At 41.8% G+C, this 19,626-nt stretch overlaps 2 protein-coding genes across 2 annotated transcripts in view; one reads left to right on the plus strand and one right to left on the minus strand.

Annotated features, from left to right (window-relative positions):
- LOC128450900 (E3 ubiquitin-protein ligase TRIM35) overlaps positions 1 to 19,626 on the minus strand; it is a 454,970-nt gene that overhangs the window by 263,294 nt on the left and 172,050 nt on the right. The window lies entirely within an intron of this gene.
- LOC128450984 (uncharacterized) overlaps positions 1 to 19,626 on the plus strand; it is a 62,041-nt gene that overhangs the window by 27,119 nt on the left and 15,296 nt on the right. Inside the window, exons 51-55 of the mRNA XM_053434753.1 lie at positions 168 to 515; positions 755 to 891; positions 1,369 to 1,498; positions 1,632 to 1,805; positions 1,957 to 19,023. Coding sequence (XP_053290728.1) covers positions 168 to 515; positions 755 to 891; positions 1,369 to 1,498; positions 1,632 to 1,805; positions 1,957 to 19,023 — 17,856 coding nt within the window. The remainder of the gene's footprint in view (positions 1 to 167; positions 516 to 754; positions 892 to 1,368; positions 1,499 to 1,631; positions 1,806 to 1,956; positions 19,024 to 19,626) is intronic.

Raw genomic sequence — 19,626 nt, forward strand, 5'->3', positions numbered from 1 at the left:
ATAACTATAAACTTAAAAAAACACAAGTTCAACCAAATATTTAGTCTAGAATAAAACAACTACATTTTTTTAAATAGTTTCATGGTGTTGTTGGTAAAGATTTCTGGAGCCAACCATTGCCCAACATTTTTTTTGATAATCTGTATGTCCTCCATGTCTGGTTCCAGGCTTTGCTCCAGACAGTGGACCGGGAGCAGAGAGAGATGAAGGAGCTGGACTCTGTCAGAGACAAGCTGCTGAGCCTCTGCTCCCCCGGAGGTCGGGATTCACTAACACTGGAGGTCAGACAGCTCCACGACCTCTGCGACTCCTCGGAGCAGGAGGTGAGGGAGCGTCTGACGGCCTGCGAGCTCCGGCTGGAGGAGATGGAGCGGCAGTCGGCCAAGAGGAGCCAGGAGCTGAAGGAGCGAGCTGCCGCTCTGCAGTGGGAGCTCCGCTCTCTGGACCAGGCGCTCAGCTACAGTGAACCACAGCACAACATCACTCAGCTGCAGCAGCACTGGCACAGCCTTCAGGTTCCTACTTCTCCTCTAGTTCATTCTTTCATCTTAAAATGTCTAAGAATGAAAATAGATGCGTCATGTGCTCTCTGAGTGTGGGACTACATCACTATCCCTTGTTTTCATTCTATTTCCTGTTTACTCTTTTTACAAAATAAGCATAAGCAACTTCCACTTCTAGAATATAAATCTGTGCATCTAGAATACAAACATCTGGAATGTGAACCTGTATTTGTGACGTCTCCTCCTGATAGAACTGTGAGAAGTCGCTGGAGGGTTTGGGGGTTAAAGTTCACGACCTCCACCAGGAAGTGAAGTCAACACCTTCCACTAATGAGCTGCCGGCAGAAACAATCAGTGTGGTTGAATCCTTATGCCAACAACAGGACAGGTATCCCGCTTTACCACTGCTGACGTTTACTCACTGTTGTAGTGAAGCTATCATTAATATAAAATAATACACAAAATACTCTTGAAGTATATTTACCACTTTTTGTTTGACTTGTGTGTTTTTGTGAGATATAACTGTGAAATAAATACAGTAAGAAGCAATGTGGGGACATGAGGCACCTTCTGTCCATTTGAAATCCTCAGCTGTGTTTCCTCTGTTTCAATGTAGTTCTAATTTATTCTCACAAACCAGTAACATGCCCCAGTGGCTCATTCTGCTCTTGATCAGATACAATGAAACACAGCGGTCTCTTTTGTTTATGAGTCGGCCGTTTCTTGATTTAAATATAAAGACTCACATCTACACATAAATAACTTTCCTTTTGTTTTGGTTCTGCCAGAACAAATGTTTTTTAAATCAATTCTGGCACCTGAATATTCCTTGGACTCTTAATTATCATTTAAAATCTGTCTACAGTCTGAAGTCGCGGCTGAGTGAGCATCAGGACGCCTGCTCCACCAACACAGCGCGCAGTCTGACGGACTGGGTTCAAGCCCTGCACCAGTGGAATCACAGCAAACCATCGGATTCCATTTCTACTGTGCAGGTTTCCTTCTTTTCATACTTTCACTCCTTAGAACTTAGTTTCAGGAACAACTTTCTTCAGTGGGATCCATTTGCGAGTTCACACACAGATTTGTCATCATTACAGTCACTAAAATTTCTCCTTCTGCTCTTAGGTGACATTAGAGGAGGGTGAAAAGTTGCAGGTCGGCCTGCGGGAGGCGCTTTCTCACCAGCAGTTTCTAAAAGAGTGTTTGACGCCAGTTGTTTTTGAGAAACTGGAGAAAGACGGTTCAGAGACACTCAGAGAAGCAGATGCACGTCGAGGTTCTCTAACCCAGAGCTTAAAGGTATTTATTTGCATCAAAAACGTTTTGTTTCATTGCCATAAAAATGTATTTCCATGTCTTGTAATTCATTTCATATTTTGCATCACATTTAAAAAGCAACAAATTGTGTATTTTTTTAATAATACATGTTTTTTTTATTGTTATATTAAAGGAACTTGAATACAAGAAGAAACAAAAGCTGGATGACGTTCAGTCCATTGATGTCCTGTCCGTTGACCTAGATGAGACAAAGACGTTATTGATGGCACCGCCACGAAAGAGTAAGCGCTCACCTGAGAAGAAATCTTCAAAAACTCGTCCATCAACAGAAAAGACGTCATCTTTTGAGGAAGATTTGACTCTTCAAGTCCTGGAGGACAGCACAACACAAATCACCCAACAGTTGAAAAGCACAAGGCTTCATGTCACAGTGGAGCCTGATGAAGCTGAGCAAGTTAAAGCTGCTGTTGAGGAACAGAGACTCATCCAGAAGGTCAATGGAAAGTCTGTGTCTGCTGTTAGAGAGGAAACGACACCTGTTCCATCCAGAAGAAAGACCAAAGCTGTGACCGCTGATACAGAGCCTGTCCAATGTAAGGTGGAGAAGGTAGCAACTGTTATTCCTGATGTATCAAAACCATCAATTCCTGCCCCTGTGTCTAAGGACGTTGCAGGTGAACTTACACAGAAAGTGGATGAGACCCTGGAAATCTCCCTTTCAAAGTCACTCACAGAACAAGCTAGGACCACGGCCAAGCTTGGAGATACCAGTGAAGATGCAATACGTCCAGAAGTGTCTTTAGAGATTACTGATGCAAAACCTACACCGATCCAGGATGACTCTGAGCCTATCACTAAAACTGTACCAAAGATTTCACAGGTGATCACAGAGCCGACTGAAACTTCTGATCTGGACGAAAGTAAGCTCTTGCCAAAGAGAAGAAAGTCAAAGAGTCAAAGACCCACTGACGAGCCTGAGAGCCAGACATCTTTGACATACAAGGAGCAAACTGAAGCTACTCCTATGGACACAACTATTATTACACCCAGTGGAAAGTCGAAGGTTCTAGGTCTTTCAATTGGTCCAGAGCCAGTGTCGGCAGCTGAAAGTTCTACATGTGTGGTTAAAGAGCCTGAAAAGCCACTTGTTATTGCTGCTTCAGAACAAATTGAGGTTTTACCACCCAAGCGAAAGTCAAAGAGTCCAAACCTTCCTCAGAAACACACCGACCAGCAGAGGAAAGGGGAATCTGATCGTGTTGAACCTGAAGATGGAAAGAAAGAGCCCGACAGCCTGAAGTCTTCTTCAACTTCACAGGAGGTCTCAATAACAACTGAAACCATTTTCAAAATTTCTCCAACCAAAAGAAGATCGAAGGGTCCAACGCTCTTCCCAGAACAAGTTACCAAGGAGGGGGCCGATACAAAACAAGAGCCTGACAGTCAGAAACCTTCCAGGCAGCCAACTAAAGAGGTTTTGGAAGAAACTAAAGTTATACCGATCAGGAGGAAGTCAAAGACCGTGGAGGTTTTCACAGAAACTGAGAAAGCATCTCCCCATGATAGAGTTTCACTTATGGAACCTAAGGAAACAACACAAGAACCTGAAAAGGATCCCACAGATATTGTTGCTGAAACTGCTGTTGTGGAGAAAAGCAAGCTTCTACCACCCAGGAGAAAGCCAAAGAGTTCAGAGCTTCCTCTCAAACTTGCTGAGACTGAGGTACCTCATACAGTGGAAGATCCAGAGGGTCAGAAGGCGGGTGTGGCCACAAACAAGGTCTCCCCAACCACAAGAAAGGCAAAGGGTCCAAAGGTTTCTCCAGATCTTCCTCACAAGGTAGAAACACATGCCATGGAAAAGCCTGAGAGTCCGATTACTGAAGCTGCTATTGTGGAGGAAACAAAGGTTACACCTAGCAGGAGAAAATCCAAGGAGCATCCTGACAGTCAGAAGCCAGAGCTGGTTGCAGGACCAGCTGAAATGGTTGTAGAAAAGGGAAAGCTGTCTCCAACCAAAAGAAAGTCAAAGGGTGTGAAACATCTCACAGAGGTGGTCACCCAGGATGTGGCACAGATAAAGAAAGAGACAGATGTACAGAAGTCTCAAACTGAGACTGAGTCTACTAACTCTAGGGAAGAACTCCAAAGTGAAAAGGCTACTTCAACTGCACAGGTAGTCGTGGGAGTACCTGGAAGTACCATTGTGGAAGAAGTTAAGCTCCTGCCACCCATGAGAAAGTCAAAGGATCCAAAGGTTTCTCCAGAACTTCCTCACAAAGAGGAAAACCAGGCCATGGAAAAGCCTGAGAGTCAGGAGACGTTTTCTATCACATTTAGAAGTGCTCACAATGAACCTGAGCAAACTAAGGAAGACTCTGAGGGCCCAGTGGTTGCTATGGTTCCAGAGGCTTTACCTTCCTCACAACAAGGACCAAAGACCAAAAGTCAGAAATCTGAGCTCAGTGACATCAGGTCTGTAGTCAACAAGGATGTGAAATCAGAGATAACTGTTCAGGTTCAGAGCACTCATGTTCTTCCGGAGTACCCAGAACAAAAGTTGGCCACAATCATTCTCGGCACATCTGAGGTTTTGGTGATTGCCGATACTCACCCAGTTAAAGTGGATACTCCATCTCATGAAGAACCCCTGGAGTCTATTTCAAGTACCTTGCCTAAACTTGCAGTCTCTGAGTCACAGGAACCTAAAGACAAGTCTGAAAAAGCCCCAGAACAAACCATTCCTAAGTCTACCGACCAGAGTACAACGCCTGAAACACAACCTCATCCTTCCTCCCAGCCTACAGATGCACCATATGGAACAGATTATGTTGACAAACTATGGAGAAATACAGCAGAGATCCAAAAGAGATATTTGGTTCTCGATATGCCTGACATAGGTATTCATCAGACATGTGACTCAGATTCTGGAAGCGACTCTTCTCAGCCTACTTCTGTTGTTTGTGCAGTGGCGCAGCCTCAAGATAGAGAGGTGGATGTGGCAGAAATAAGCCGGTCTGAGCAAGAAATAATGAAACTAAGTGAATCTTTGAGTCAGCTTAAGCTCACACAAGAAAGACCCAAAGAGGACAAGGAACACGGTTCCCCAGGGACCCTGTTTGAAACATCTGCTAAGATTGATCGAATCCACAATGTGGCCGAGGTGAATGTTTTGCAAATGACTACACAGCCTGATATACACAAAAAAGAAATCATAAAAGTCTCAAAAGAAAAAGAGGATGAGGTTGACTTTATAAAAGAATCAGTTATCCTGTGTGAAGCAGTGCCAGAGAGCAAGGATGTGACTTCCACTAATGCACAGCTGGAGAAGACTGCAGTTAAGAAGACCGTGATGAAAATACAAGAGAGCAGCAGTGGATTTCCAGACACCATGGCTCTACCCACCTGTCCTGCTTCTGAAGTATTGACACCAGATCAGGAAGGGACCACAGGTCAAGAACTCAAAGTGTTAAAGGAACATGGTGTCCAAGAGCAGCCTCCAACAGTGTGGACATATTTCATGGACCAACCAGCCAAGACCTTGGAGGAAAAGACTCTCAAGGTGGACAAAATCCACTTGATGTCTGAAGTCTGCATTTTGCAACTAGATATAGAGACAGCTACAGAGGAGCATGGAAATCAAGAGCCAAGAATAGAGATTCAAACAAGTATCCTAAGTGAAGAAGTGCCAGAAAACACAGATAAGACCTTTGCTGATGTTGAGCCAGAGAAAGCTGCAGATGTGATGACTGAGACCAAGCTGCAAGGAATCAGAACTGAATGCAAAGACAATGTGACACAAAGGGACTCAGCTCCACCTACCTATGTCCTTTCTGAATTATTACAACCATATGAGACAGAGACAGAATTTATTGAAATTAACTTATATGAGCAAGATAAAGTAAAACCAAGTCAAAGGAAAATTAAGATAGAAGTCTTGAAAACCACACAGGATAGAACAACAGAGGTCAGGGAGCAAGGGGTCAAAGAAGAGCATCCTGAATCGTCCGTTCATGGTATGGACGATGTGACCGGGAGCCTGGATGAAAAGTCTGTTAAGATTGAGAAAATTCCCATGGAGCCTCAGGTACGTGTTTTGCAACTTGATATTGCGACCGGTCTTGAGGAGCATGAAAATGCATTTGTCGTGAAAGCTGAGGACCAAAAGACAGATATAGTCCAAACCCAGAGTGAAAAAGAGCACATGCATGTTGCACGCTTGCACGAACTGTGTGATAGAGAAGAGGAAATACACAAAGAGCCTCAAGTGTGTGTTTTAGAACCTGATACACAGGGACTTTTAAAGGAGCATGAAATCGAATGTGTTGTGATAAGAACAGTGACAGGGATTGATGAAGATCAAGCAAGTATCTTGTGTGAAAAAGAGCTTGAAAACAAAGACCTGACCTCCGCTGCTGCTCGGCAGAGAGAGACGGCTGTTGACGTGCCAATGGTAGAAATGACGGAGGTAAACAAAGAGCCTGACAGTCGGAAAACGAAGGGACGTTTTGCAGGAAAAACAAAGGGTACATCCAGAAGAAGGAAGTCAAAGGAAGGTCCTGAGAGTCCGAAGCCATCTTCGGCTCCGGAGGTGGTCAAAGGACCAACTGAAATTAATGTTGTGGAAGAGGGAAAGGTATCACAAACCAAAAGAGGGTCAAAGGGTCCCAAACGTCTCTCAGAGGTTGTTGCAAAGGATTTGGCTGAGATTGTAAAAGAGCCAGACCTACAGAAATCTTTAGAGCAAACTAAAACCAGTAGCGTGTCAAAGAGTTCTGATGATACCACAGCTTTAGAACCAAGTTATGACGGTCGTGGGTCTACCGAGGTGAAGCCTCAGGAGTCCAAGAAAGAACTTCAAAGTGAGATAGCAACTTCAACTGCGCAGGTAGTCATAGTAGCACCTAAAACTACAGTTGTGGAAGAAGTTGAGCTCTCACAAACCACAACAAAGTCAGAAAGTCGAAAAGTTTCACTAAAACTTTCTCCAAAGGTGGAAACACAGACCATGAAAAAGGCTGATAATAGTCAGATAACTGAAGCTACTATTGTTGAAGAAACAAAAGTTATACCCAAAAGGAGAAAGTCAAGAGAGGACCCTGTCAGTCAGAAGCCTTCAACTAGAGATCTGGTCACAGCACCAACTGAAATTACTGTTTTGGAAAAGGCAAAGATTTCACCAACCAAAAGAGGGTCAAAGAGTCCAAAACCTCCTCCAGAAGTTTCCCTCAAGGAAGTGGCAAAGATCACAGAAGAGCCAGACATACAGACATTTTTAGGGCAAATTGAGACTCCTCATTTACAGGAAAAAATTCTCTCAGTAATTAAAGTTGTATCAAAGAGTTGTGATGATCCCAAAGCAGTAAATCCAGTGTGTGTCATTGTTGGGACTACTGATGTAGAACCTCAGGAGGCTGGGAAAGAATTTGAAATTGAAAAGGCTACTTCAACTGAAGAGATAGTCATGGGAGCACCTGAAACAAGTCCAAAGATTTCTGAAGAACTTTGTCCCAAGGAGGAAACACAGACCAAGGAAAATTCTGACAGTCAGATAACTGAAGCTTCTATTGTTGAAGAAACAAAAGTTGTACCCAAAAGGAGAAAGTCAAGAGAAGATCCGGTCAGTCAGAAGCCTTCAACTAGAGATGTGGTGACAGCACCAACTGAAATTACTGTTTTGGAAAAGACGTCACCAACCAAAAGAGGGTCAAAGAGTCCAAAACCTCCTCCAGAAGTTTCCACCAAGGAAGTGGCAAAGATCACGGAAGAGCCAGACATACAGAAGTCTTTAGGGCAAACTGAGACTCCTCATTTACAGGAAACAATTCTCACAGTAATTAAAGTTGTATCAACGAGTTGTGATTATCCCACAGCAGTAAAACCAGTGTCTGTCATTGTTGGGACTACTGATGTGGAAACTTGTGAATCTGGTAAAGAACTTGAAATTGAAAAGGCTTCTTCAACTGCAGAGATAGTCATTGGAGCACCTGATACAACAAGTCCAAAGGTTTCACAAGAACTTCCTCCTAAGGACGAAACACAGACCAAGGAAAAGCCTGACAGTCAGATAACTAAAGCTACTACTGTGGAAGAAACAAAGGTTATACCAAAAAGGAGAAAGTCAAGAGAAGACCCTGTCAGTCAGAAGCCTTCAACTACAAGTGTGGTCACAAGCAAGTCAAAGAGTCCAAAGGTTTCACAAGAACTTTCTCCTAAGGACGAAACACAGACCGAAGAAAAGCCTGACAGTCAGATAACTGATGCTTCTATTGCTGCGGAAACCAAAGACCCTGACAGTAAGAAGCCATATTCAACTACAGATGTGGTCATAGAACCAACTGATATTACTGTAGTGGAAAAGGGAAAGATGTCACCAACCAAAAGTAAGCCAAACGTTCCAAAACTTCTCCCAGACGTTGCCACCAAGGATGTGGCAGAGATCACAAAAGAGCCAGAAATACAGATAGGTTTAGAACATACCAAGACTGTTCTTTTAAAGCAAACAAAGGTCATAGAAACCCTGACCACGTCAAAGAGGTCTGATGATACTACAGCGGTAAAAACAGGATGTTTCATTGTTGGGACAACTGATGTGGAGCCTGAGCCAGAGAAAGCTGCAGCTGAGATGACTGAGACTCCTCATTTGCAGGAAACAATTCTCACAGCAAACGAAGTTGTATCAAAGAGTTGTGATGATCCCACAGCAGTTAAACCAGTGTCTTTCATTGTTGGGACTACTGATGTAGAACCTCAGGAGGCTGGGAAAGAATTGACAAAGATCACGGAAGAGCCAGACATACAGAAGTCTTTAGGGCAAACTGAGACACCTCATTTACAGGAAACAATTTTCACAGCAACTAAAGATTTGCCAAAGACTTATGCAGAGATAGTCATGGGATCAATTGAAACAACAAGTAAAAAGATTTCTCAAGAGCTTTCTCCCAAGGATGTGACGACCACAGATGTTCATCCTGAACAGTCTTTAGTTAAGACGATCAGGTTTGAAGTAGAGGTGAGCTCTACTGAATCTCCAGAGTGTACTAAATTACCAGAGGTTAAACAGGTTATGCCAAAAATCCTCAAAACCACAAGTCGCAAAGAGGTCAAACATTTTGGTCCTGAAGAAAAGAAGGTTCAAGTGTTGAAACAAGAACTGCAAGAAACACCCAAGAGCCAGAGAACAGAATCTGTGAGTGAACATGAACCTAAAACGGTCACAACAGAAAAGGAAGGAAGGATGGAATCAATTGTCCAGTTTGAGACAGTTAAAGAAAGCAAGGATGTGACGACAACAGGTAAGACGATCAGGTTTGAAGTAGAAGTGAGCTCTTCTGAATCTCCAGAGGGTGAAACATTAACAGAAGTTAAAGATGAGATACCAGAAATCCTCAAAACCACAGGGGAAAGTGTCAAAGGCGTCAAACATCCTGGTGCTGAAGAAAATGCTCAAGTTTTGAAAAAAGAAATACAAGAAACACCAAAGAGCCAGGAAACAGAACCAGTGAACAAGGGAGGTACCAGTGTGACTGAACATGAAGCTAAACCAGTCACAAAAGAAGAGGAACCCCGGATTGAATCAATTGTCCAGTTTGAGACAGTTAAAGAAAGACAGGATGTGACAGCAACAGTTAAAACGATCAGGTTTGAAGTAGAAGTGAGCTCTTCTGAATCTCCAGAGGGTGAAACATTAACAGAAGTTAAAGATGAGATACCAGAAATCCTCAAAACCACAGGGGAAAGTGTCAAAGACGTCAAACATCCTGGTGCTGAAGAAAATGCTCAATTGTTGAAAAAAGAAATACAAGAAACACCCAAGAGCCAGGAAAGAGAATCTGTGAACAAAGGAGAAATCAATGTGACTGAACATGAACATAAAACTGTTCCAACAGAAAAGGGATCAATTGTCCAGTTTGAGACAGTTAAAGAAAGCAAGGATTGGACAACAACAGGTAAGACCATCAGGTTTGAAGTAGAAGTGAGCTCTACTGAATCTCCAGAGTGTGAAAAATTACCGGAAGTTAAAGATGAGATACCAGAAATCCTCACAACCACAGAGGAAAGTCCCAAAGAGGTCAAAGATCCCAGTGTTGAAGAAAGGAAGATTCAAGAGTTGAAAAAAGAAATGCAAGAATCACCCAAGAGCCAGGAAACAGAATCTGTGAACAAGGGAGAAATCAATGTGACACAACATGAACCTAAACTAGTCGCAAAAGACAAGGCACCCCGGATTGAATCAATTGTCCAGTTTGATACAATTAAAGAAAGACAGGCTGTAACGACCACAGTAAAGACGATCAGGTTTGAAGTAGAAGTGAGCTCTACTGAATCTCCAGAGTGTGAAACATTACCAGAAGTTAAAGATGAGACTTCAGCTGACATTCACAGTGAGAAGGCTGCAGTAAAGACGAGAGTCGATGTTAAAGAAATCCTCACTGCAGGACAACAGGATGCAGCTCAGAGTGACTCCACTCAACCTTCATCTGCTGCTTCTACAGCCGTGATGCCACTTGAGGAAAAGACGGAATCTGTAGAAATAAGTTTCTCCCAACAAGACAAAGTAGAACCAGGTCAAACTTGTATTCTGGAACATGAACCTAAAACTGTCCCAACAGAAAAGGAACCAAGTGTCCACTTTGAGACAGTTAAAGAAAGACAGGATGTGAGGACAACAGATAAGACGATCCGGTTTGAAGTAGAAGTGAGCTCTACTGAATCTCCAGAGTCTGAAAAATTACCGGAAGTTAAAGATGAGATACCAGAAATCCTCACAGCCACAGAGGAAAGTCCCAAAGAGGTAAAAGATCCCAGTGTTGAAGAAAGGAAGATTCAAGAGTTGAAACGAGAAATGCAAGAAACACCCAAGACCCAACAAACAGAATCTGTGAACAAGGGAGAAATCAATGTGACTGAACATGAAACTAAACCAGTCGCAAAAGAAAAGGAACCCCGGATTGAATCAATTGTCCAGTTTGAAACAGGTAAAGAAAGACAGGATGTGACAGCAACAGTTAAAAGGATCAGGTTTGAAGTAGAAGTGAGCTCTTCTGAATCTCCAGAGGGTGAAACATTAACAGAAGTTAAAGATGAGATAACAGAAATCCTCAAAACCACAGGGGAAAGTGTCAAAGACGTCAAACATCCTGGTGCTGAAGAAAATGCTCAAGTGTTGAAAAAAGAAATACAAGAAACACTCAAGAGCCAGGAAACAGAATCTGTGAACAAAGGAGAAATTAATCTCACTGAACATGAACATAAAACTGTTCCAACAGAAAAGGGATCAATTGTCCAGTTTGAGACAGTTAAAGAAAGCAAGGATGTGACAACAACAGGTAAGAAGATCAGGTTTGAAGTAGAAGTGAGCTCTACTGAATCTCAAGAGGGTGAAACATTACCAGAAGTTAAAGATGAGATACCAGAAATCCTCACAACCACAGAGGAAAGTCCCAAAGACGTAAAAGATCCTGGTGCTGAAGAAAAGAAGGCTCAAATGTTGAAACAAGAAATCCAAGAAACACCCAAGAGCCAACAAACAGAATCTGTGAAGAAGGGAGAAATCAATGTGACTGAACATGAATCTAAACCAGTCTCAAAAGAAAAGGAACCCCGGATTGAATCAATTGTCCAGTTTGAGACAGTTAAAGAAAGACAGGATGTGACAACAACAGTTAAGCCGATCAGGTTTGAAGTAGAAGTGAGCTCTACTGAATCTCCAGAGGGTGAAAAATTGCCAGAAATTAAACAGGATATACCAGAAATCCCCAAAATAACAGAGGAAAGTCCCAAAGACGTCAAAGATCCCAGTGTTGAAGAAAAGAAGGTTCAAGTGGTGAAACAAGAAATGCAAGAATCCCCCAAGAGTCAGGAAACAGAATCTGTGAAGAAGGGAGAAATCAATGTGCCTGAACATGAACATAAAACTGTTCCAACAGAAAAGGGATCAATTGTCCAGTTTGAGACAGTTAAAGAAAGCAAGGATGTGACAACAACAGTTAAGACGATCAGGTTTGAGGTAGAAGTGAGCTCTACTGAATCTCCAGAGTGTGAACAATTTCCGGAAGTTAAAGATAAGATACCAGAAATCCTCAAAACCACAGAGGAAAGTCCCAAAGACGTAAAAGATCCTGGTTCTGAAGAAAAGAAGGTTCATGTGGTGAAACAAGAAATGCAAGAATCACCCAAGAGTCAGGAAACAGAATCTGTGAAGAAGGGAGAAATCAATGTGACTGAACATGAAGCTAAACCAGTCACAAAAGAAGAGGAACCCCGGATTGAATCAATTGTCCAGTTTGAGACTGTTAAAGAAAGACAGGATGTGACAACAACAGTTAAGACGATCAGGTTTGAAGTAGAAGTGAGCTCTACTGAATCTCCAGTGGGTGAAACATTACCAGAAGTTAAAGATGAGATACCAGAAATCCTCAAAACCACAGAGGAAAGTCCCAAAGACGTAAAAGATCCTGGTGCTGAAGAAAAGAAGGCTCAAATGTTGAAACAAGAAATCCAAGAAACACCCAAGAGCCAACAAACAGAATCTGTGAAGAAGGGAGAAATCAGTGTGACTGAACATGAATCTAAACCAGTCTCAAAAGAAAAGGAACCCCGGATTGAATCAATTGTCCAGTTTGAGACAGTTAAAGAAAGACAGGATGTGACAACAACAGTTAAGCCGATCAGGTTTGAAGTAGAAGTGAGCTCTACTGAATCTCCAGAGGGTGAAAAATTGCCAGAAATTAAACAGGATATACCAGAAATCCCCAAAATAACAGAGGAAAGTCCCAAAGACGTCAAAGATCCCAGTGTTGAAGAAAAGAAGGCTCAAGTGGTGAAACAAGAAATGCAAGAATCACCCAAGAGTCAGGAAACAGAATCTGTGAAGAAGGGAGAAATCAATGTGACTGAACATGAACATAAAACTGTTCCAACAGAAAAGGGATCAATTGTCCAGTTTGAGACAGTTAAAGAAAGCAAGGATGTGACAACAACAGTTAAGACGATCAGGTTTGAGGTAGAAGTGAGCTCTACTGAATCTCCAGAGTGTGAACAATTTCCGGAAGTTAAAGATAAGATACCAGAAATCCTCAAAACCACAGAGGAAAGTCCCAAAGTTGTAAAAGATCCTGGTTCTGAAGAAAAGAAGGTTCATGTGGTGAAACAAGAAATGCAAGAATCACCCAAGAGTCAGGAAACAGAATCTGTGAAGAAGGGAGAAATCAATGTGACTGAACATGAAGCTAAACCAGTCACAAAAGAAGAGGAACCCCGGATTGAATCAATTGTCCAGTTTGAGACAGGTAAAGAAAGACAGGATGTGACAGCAACAGTTAAAACGATCAGGTTTGAAGTAGAAGTGAGCTCTTCTGAATCTCCAGAGGGTGAAACATTAACAGAAGTTAAAGATGAGATAACAGAAATCCTCAAAACCACAGGGGAAAGTGTCAAAGACGTCAAACATCCTGGTGCTGAAGAAAATGCTCAAGTGTTGAAAAAAGAAATACAAGAAACACTCAAGAGCCAGGAAACAGAATCTGTGAACAAAGGAGAAATTAATCTCACTGAACATGAACATAAAACTGTTCCAACAGAAAAGGGATCAATTGTCCAGTTTGAGACAGTTAAAGAAAGCAAGGATGTGACAACAACAGGTAAGAAGATCAGGTTTGAAGTAGAAGTGAGCTCTACTGAATCTCAAGAGGGTGAAACATTACCAGAAGTTAAAGATGAGATACCAGAAATCCTCACAACCACAGAGGAAAGTCCCAAAGACGTAAAAGATCCTGGTGCTGAAGAAAAGAAGGCTCAAATGTTGAAACAAGAAATCCAAGAAACACCCAAGAGCCAACAAACAGAATCTGTGAAGAAGGGAGAAATCAATGTGACTGAACATGAATCTAAACCAGTCTCAAAAGAAAAGGAACCCCGGATTGAATCAATTGTCCAGTTTGAGACAGTTAAAGAAAGACAGGATGTGACAACAACAGTTAAGACGATCAGGTTTGAGGTAGAAGTGAGCTCTACTGAATCTCCAGAGGGTGAAACATTACCAGAAATTAAACAGGATATACCAGAAATCCCCAAAATAACAGAGGAAAGTCCCAAAGACGTCAAAGATCCCAGTGTTGAAGAAAAGAAGGTTCAAGTGGTGAAACAAGAAATGCAAGAATCCCCCAAGAGTCAGGAAACAGAATCTGTGAAGAAGGGAGAAATCAATGTGCCTGAACATGAACATAAAACTGTTCCAACAGAAAAGGGATCAATTGTCCAGTTTGAGACAGTTAAAGAAAGCAAGGATGTGACAACAACAGTTAAGACGATCAGGTTTGAGGTAGAAGTGAGCTCTACTGAATCTCCAGAGTGTGAACAATTTCCGGAAGTTAAAGATGAGATACCAGAAATCCTCAAAACCACAGAGGAAAGTCCCAAAGACGTAAAAGATCCTGGTGCTGAAGAAAAGAAGGTTCATGTGGTGAAACAAGAAATGCAAGAATCACCCAAGAGTCAGGAAACAGAATCTGTGAAGAAGGGAGAAATCAATGTGACTGAACATGAAGCTAAACCAGTCACAAAAGAAGAGGAACCCCGGATTGAATCAATTGTCCAGTTTGAGACTGTTAAAGAAAGACAGGATGTGACAACAACAGTTAAGACGATCAGGTTTGAAGTAGAAGTGAGCTCTACCGAATCTCCAGAGGGTGAAACATTACCAGAAGTTAAAGATGAGATACCAGAAATCCTCAAAACCACAGAGGAAAGTCCCAAAGACGTAAAAGATCCTGGTGCTGAAGAAAAGAAGGCTCAAATGTTGAAACAAGAAATCCAAGAATCACCCAAGAGCCAACAAACAGAATCTGTGAAGAAGGGAGAAATCAATGTGACTGAACATGAATCTAAACCAGTCTCAAAAGAAAAGGAACCCCGGATTGAATCAATTGTCCAGTTTGAGACAGTTAAAGAAAGACAGGATGTGACAACAACAGTTAAGCCGATCAGGTTTGAAGTAGAAGTGAGCTCTACTGAATCTCCAGAGGGTGAAAAATTGCCAGAAATTAAACAGGATATACCAGAAATCCCCAAAATAACAGAGGAAAGTCCCAAAGACGTCAAAGATCCCAGTGTTGAAGAAAAGAAGGTTCAAGTGGTGAAACAAGAAATGCAAGAATCACCCAAGAGTCAGGAAACAGAATCTGTGAAGAAGGGAGAAATCAATGTGCCTGAACATGAACATAAAACTGTTCCAACAGAAAAGGGATCAATTGTCCAGTTTGAGACAGTTAAAGAAAGCAAGGATGTGACAACAACAGTTAAGACGATCAGGTTTGAGGTAGAAGTGAGCTCTACTGAATCTCCAGAGTGTGAACAATTTCCGGAAGTTAAAGATAAGATACCAGAAATCCTCAAAACCACAGAGGAAAGTCCCAAAGTTGTAAAAGATCCTGGTTCTGAAGAAAAGAAGGTTCATGTGGTGAAACAAGAAATGCAAGAATCACCCAAGAGTCATGAAACAGAATCTGTGAAGAAGGGAGAAATCAATGTGACTGAACATGAAGCTAAACCAGTCACAAAAGAAGAGGAACCCCGGATTGAATCAATTGTCCAGTTTGAGACAGTTAAAGAAAGCAAGGATGTGACAACAACAGGTAAGAAGATCAGGTTTGAAGTAGAAGTGAGCTCTACTGAATGTCAAGAGGGTGAAACATTACCAGAAGTTAAAGATGAGATACCAGAAATCCTCACAACCACAGAGGAAAGTCCCAAAGACGTAAAAGATCCTGGTGCTGAAGAAAAGAAGGCTCAAATGTTGAAACAAGAAATCCAAGAAACACCCAAGAGCCAACAAACAGAATCTGTGAAGAAGGGAGAAATCAATGTGACTGAACATGAATCTAAACCAGTCTCAAAAGAAAAGGAACCCCGGATTGAATCAATTGTCCAGTTTGAGACAGTTAAAGAAAGACAGGATGTGACAACAACAGTTAAGCCGATCAGGTTTGAAGTAGAAGTGAGCTCTACTGAATCTCCAGAGGGTGAAAAATTGCCAGAAATTAAACAGGATATACCAGAAATCCCCAAAATAACAGAGGAAAGTCCCAAAGACGTCAAAGATCCCAGTGTTGAAGAAAAGAAGGTTCAAGTGGTGAAACAAGAAATGCAAGAATCACCCAAGAGTCAGGAAACAGAATCTGTGAAGAAGGGAGAAATCAATGTGCCTGAACATGAACATAAAACTGTTCCAACAGAAAAGGGATCAATTGTCCAGTTTGAGACAGGTAAAGAAAGCAAGGATGTGACAACAAAGGTTAAGACGATCAGGTTTGAGGTAGAAGTGAGCTCTACTGAATCTCCAGAGTGTGAAAAATTTCCGGAAGTTAAAGATAAGATACCAGAAATCCTCAAAACCACAGAGGAAAGTCCCAAAGTTGTAAAAGATCCTGGTTCTGAAGAAAAGAAGGTTCATGTGGTGAAACAAGAAATGCAAGAATCACCCAAGAGTCAGGAAACAGAATCTGTGAAGAAGGGAGAAATCAATGTGACTGAACATGAAGCTAAACCAGTCACAAAAGAAGAGGAACCCCGGATTGAATCAATTGTCCAGTTTGAGACTGTTAAAGAAAGACAGGATGTGACAACAACAGTTAAGACGATCAGGTTTGAAGTAGAAGTGAGCTCTACTGAATCTCCAGAGGGTGAAACATTACCAGAAGTTAAAGATGAGATACCAGAAATCCTCAAAACCACAGAGGAAAGTCCCAAAGACGTAAAAGATCCTGGTGCTGAAGAAAAGAAGGCTCAAATGTTGAAACAAGAAATCCAAGAAACACCCAAGAGCCAACAAACAGAATCTGTGAAGAAGGGAGAAATCAGTGTGACTGAACATGAATCTAAACCAGTCTCAAAAGAAAAGGAACCCCGGATTGAATCAATTGTCCAGTTTGAGACAGTTAAAGAAAGACAGGATGTGACAACAACAGTTAAGCCAATCAGGTTTGAAGTGGAAGTGAGCTCTACTGAATCTCCAGAGTGTGAAAAATTGCCAGAAATTAAACAGGATATACCAGAAATCCCCAAAATATCAGAGGAAAGTCCCAAAGACGTCAAAGATCCCAGTGTTGAAGAAAAGAAGGTTCAAGTGGTGAAACAAGAAATGCAAGAATCACCCAAGAGTCAGGAAACAGAATCTGTGAAGAAGGGAGAAATCAATGTGCCTGAACATGAACATAAAACTGTTCCAACAGAAAAGGGATCAATTGTCCAGTTTGAGACAGTTAAAGAAAGCAAGGATGTGACAACAACAGTTAAGACGATCAGGTTTGAGGTAGAAGTGAGCTCTACTGAATCTCCAGAGTTTGAACAATTTCCGGAAGTTAAAGATAAGATACCAGAAATCCTCAAAACCACAGAGGAAAGTCCCAAAGACGTAAAAGATCCTGGTGCTGAAGAAAAGAAGGTTCATGTGGTGAAACAAGAAATGCAAGAATCACCCAAGAGTCAGGAAACAGAATCTGTGAAGAAGGGAGAAATCAATGTGACTGAACATGATGCTAAACCAGTCACAAAAGAAGAGGAACCCCGGATTGAATCAATTGTCCAGTTTGAGACTGTTAAAGAAAGACAGGATGTGACAACAACAGTTAAGCCAATCAGGTTTGAAGTGGAAGTGAGCTCTACTGAATCTCCAGAGTGTGAAAAATTGCCAGAAATTAAAAAGGATATACCAGAAATTCCCAAAATAACAGAGGAAAGTCCCAAAGACGTCAAAGATCCCAGTGTTGAAGAAAAGAAGGTTCAAGTTGTGAAACAAGAAATGCAAGAATCACCCAAGAGTCAGGAAACAGAATCTGTGAACAAGGGAGAAATCAATGTGACTGAACATGAACATAAACTAGTCGCAAAAGACAAGGCACCCCGGATTGAATCAATTGTCCAGTTTGATACAATTAAAGAAAGACAGTCTGTAACGACCACAGTAAAGACGATCAGGTTTGAAGTGGAAGTGAGCTCTACTGAATCTCCAGAGGGTGAAACATTACCAGAAGTTAAAGATGAGATACCAGACATCCTCAAAACCACAGAGGAAAGTCCCAAAGACGTAAAAGATCCTGGTGCTGAAGAAAAGAAGGCTCAAATGTTGAAACAAGAAATCCAAGAAACACCCAAGAGCCAACAAACAGAATCTGTGAAGAAGGGAGGTACCAGTGTGACTGAACATGAACCTAAACCAGTCGCAAAAGAAAAGGAACCCCGGATTGAATCAATTGTCCAGTTTGAGACAGGTAAAGAAAGCAAGGATGGGATGACCAAAGATGTTCAGCCTGACCAGACTACAGATAAAATGATCCGGTTTGAAGTAGAAGTGAGCTCTACTGAATCTCCAGAGTGTGAAAAATTGCCAGAAGTTAAACAGGATATACCAGAAATCCCCAAAATAACAGAGGAACGTCTCAAAGAGGTCAACGATCCTGGTGTTGAAGAAATGAAGGTTCAAGTGTTGAAACAAGAAATGCAAGAATCACCCAAGAGCCAGGAAACAGAATCTGTGAACAAAGGAGAAATCAATGTGACTGAACATGAACCTAAAACTGTCTCAAAAGAAAAGGAACCCCGGATTGAATCAATTGTCCAGTTTGAGACAGTTAAAGAAAGACAGGATGTGACAACAACAGTAAAGACGATCAGGTTTGAAGTAGAAGTGAGCTCTACTGAATCTCCAGAGGGGGAAAAATTACCGGAAGATAAAGATGAGATACCAGAAATCCTCAAAACCACAGAGGAAAGTCCCAAAGACGTAAAAGATCCTGGTGCTGAAGAAAAGAAGGTTCAAGTGCTGAAACAAGAAATGCAAGAATCACCCAAGAGCCAGGAAACAGAACCTGTGAACAAGGGAGAAACCAATGTGACTGAACATGAACCTAAAACTGTCTCAAAGGAAAAGGAACCAAATGTCCAGTCTGAGACAGTTAAAGAAAGCAAGGATGTGATGACAACAGTTAAGACGATCGAGTTTGAAGTAGAAGTGAGCTCTACTGAATTGCCATCTGGACTCAGTTTGGATCCTAAAGTCCAAATAGACAAATACACAACAGATCCAACAAAAAAGAAAGAAGAGGAACAGAAGGAGAAGAGATGGATTCAGAAACAACAAAGTGAAACAATGGTTAAAGCAGAGATACTAAATGTTCCACTCCCAAAATCCACAGCTGCCACCGCTGGTGAGGTCTGGCATCATGGCCTTGGTTTACCGAAGGTAAGACATGAGGGGCGCTGATCTCTTCCTCCGATAAATTCTATTCCTTTGTCTCATCCCTGCCTCCTTGGAGCTGCTCTGCATTTCTGGAAAAGCTTTCCATCTTCTCAAACCCATCACTTTCCTCAAACTGTCCATTGCTGCAGCTCCTCTTTTCAGCCTCTGTCTGAAACACTTGGTTGTAGCTCCTGTCTCCCACCACGTGACATCATGATCATACAGAAAACCTTCTCTTGGCAAGGCAAAAACACATCAACTTGTCGGTAACAGTACAAAATGTGCATGTGTGAATAGAACACAAGTTGAGAGTGTCTTCTGATGTGCATGGACATGTCTGCACTTGCTCCCTAACATTCTCTAATCCCTCACTTTTCTGCTTCTTTCATAAACCTCCAATCTTCATAGAATGTTAACTGACTAATACATGGGGTTGATCATGTCTATGTTTTAGTGATGCTGCATGAGAGTGAAGAACATGATCCCTGAGACATTTATTATGTATTAAAGGATTTAGAGCCTCAGGGTGGGAATGTGAACTTTTCAAACCTGATTTAATTATCCTGCAAGTCACAGGGGAAGTCCTGCGGGTCCCTGGTGCACATT

This window comes from Pleuronectes platessa, chromosome 11, assembly GCF_947347685.1.
Source record: "Pleuronectes platessa chromosome 11, fPlePla1.1, whole genome shotgun sequence".
Lineage (NCBI taxonomy): Eukaryota > Metazoa > Chordata > Actinopteri > Pleuronectiformes > Pleuronectidae > Pleuronectes > Pleuronectes platessa.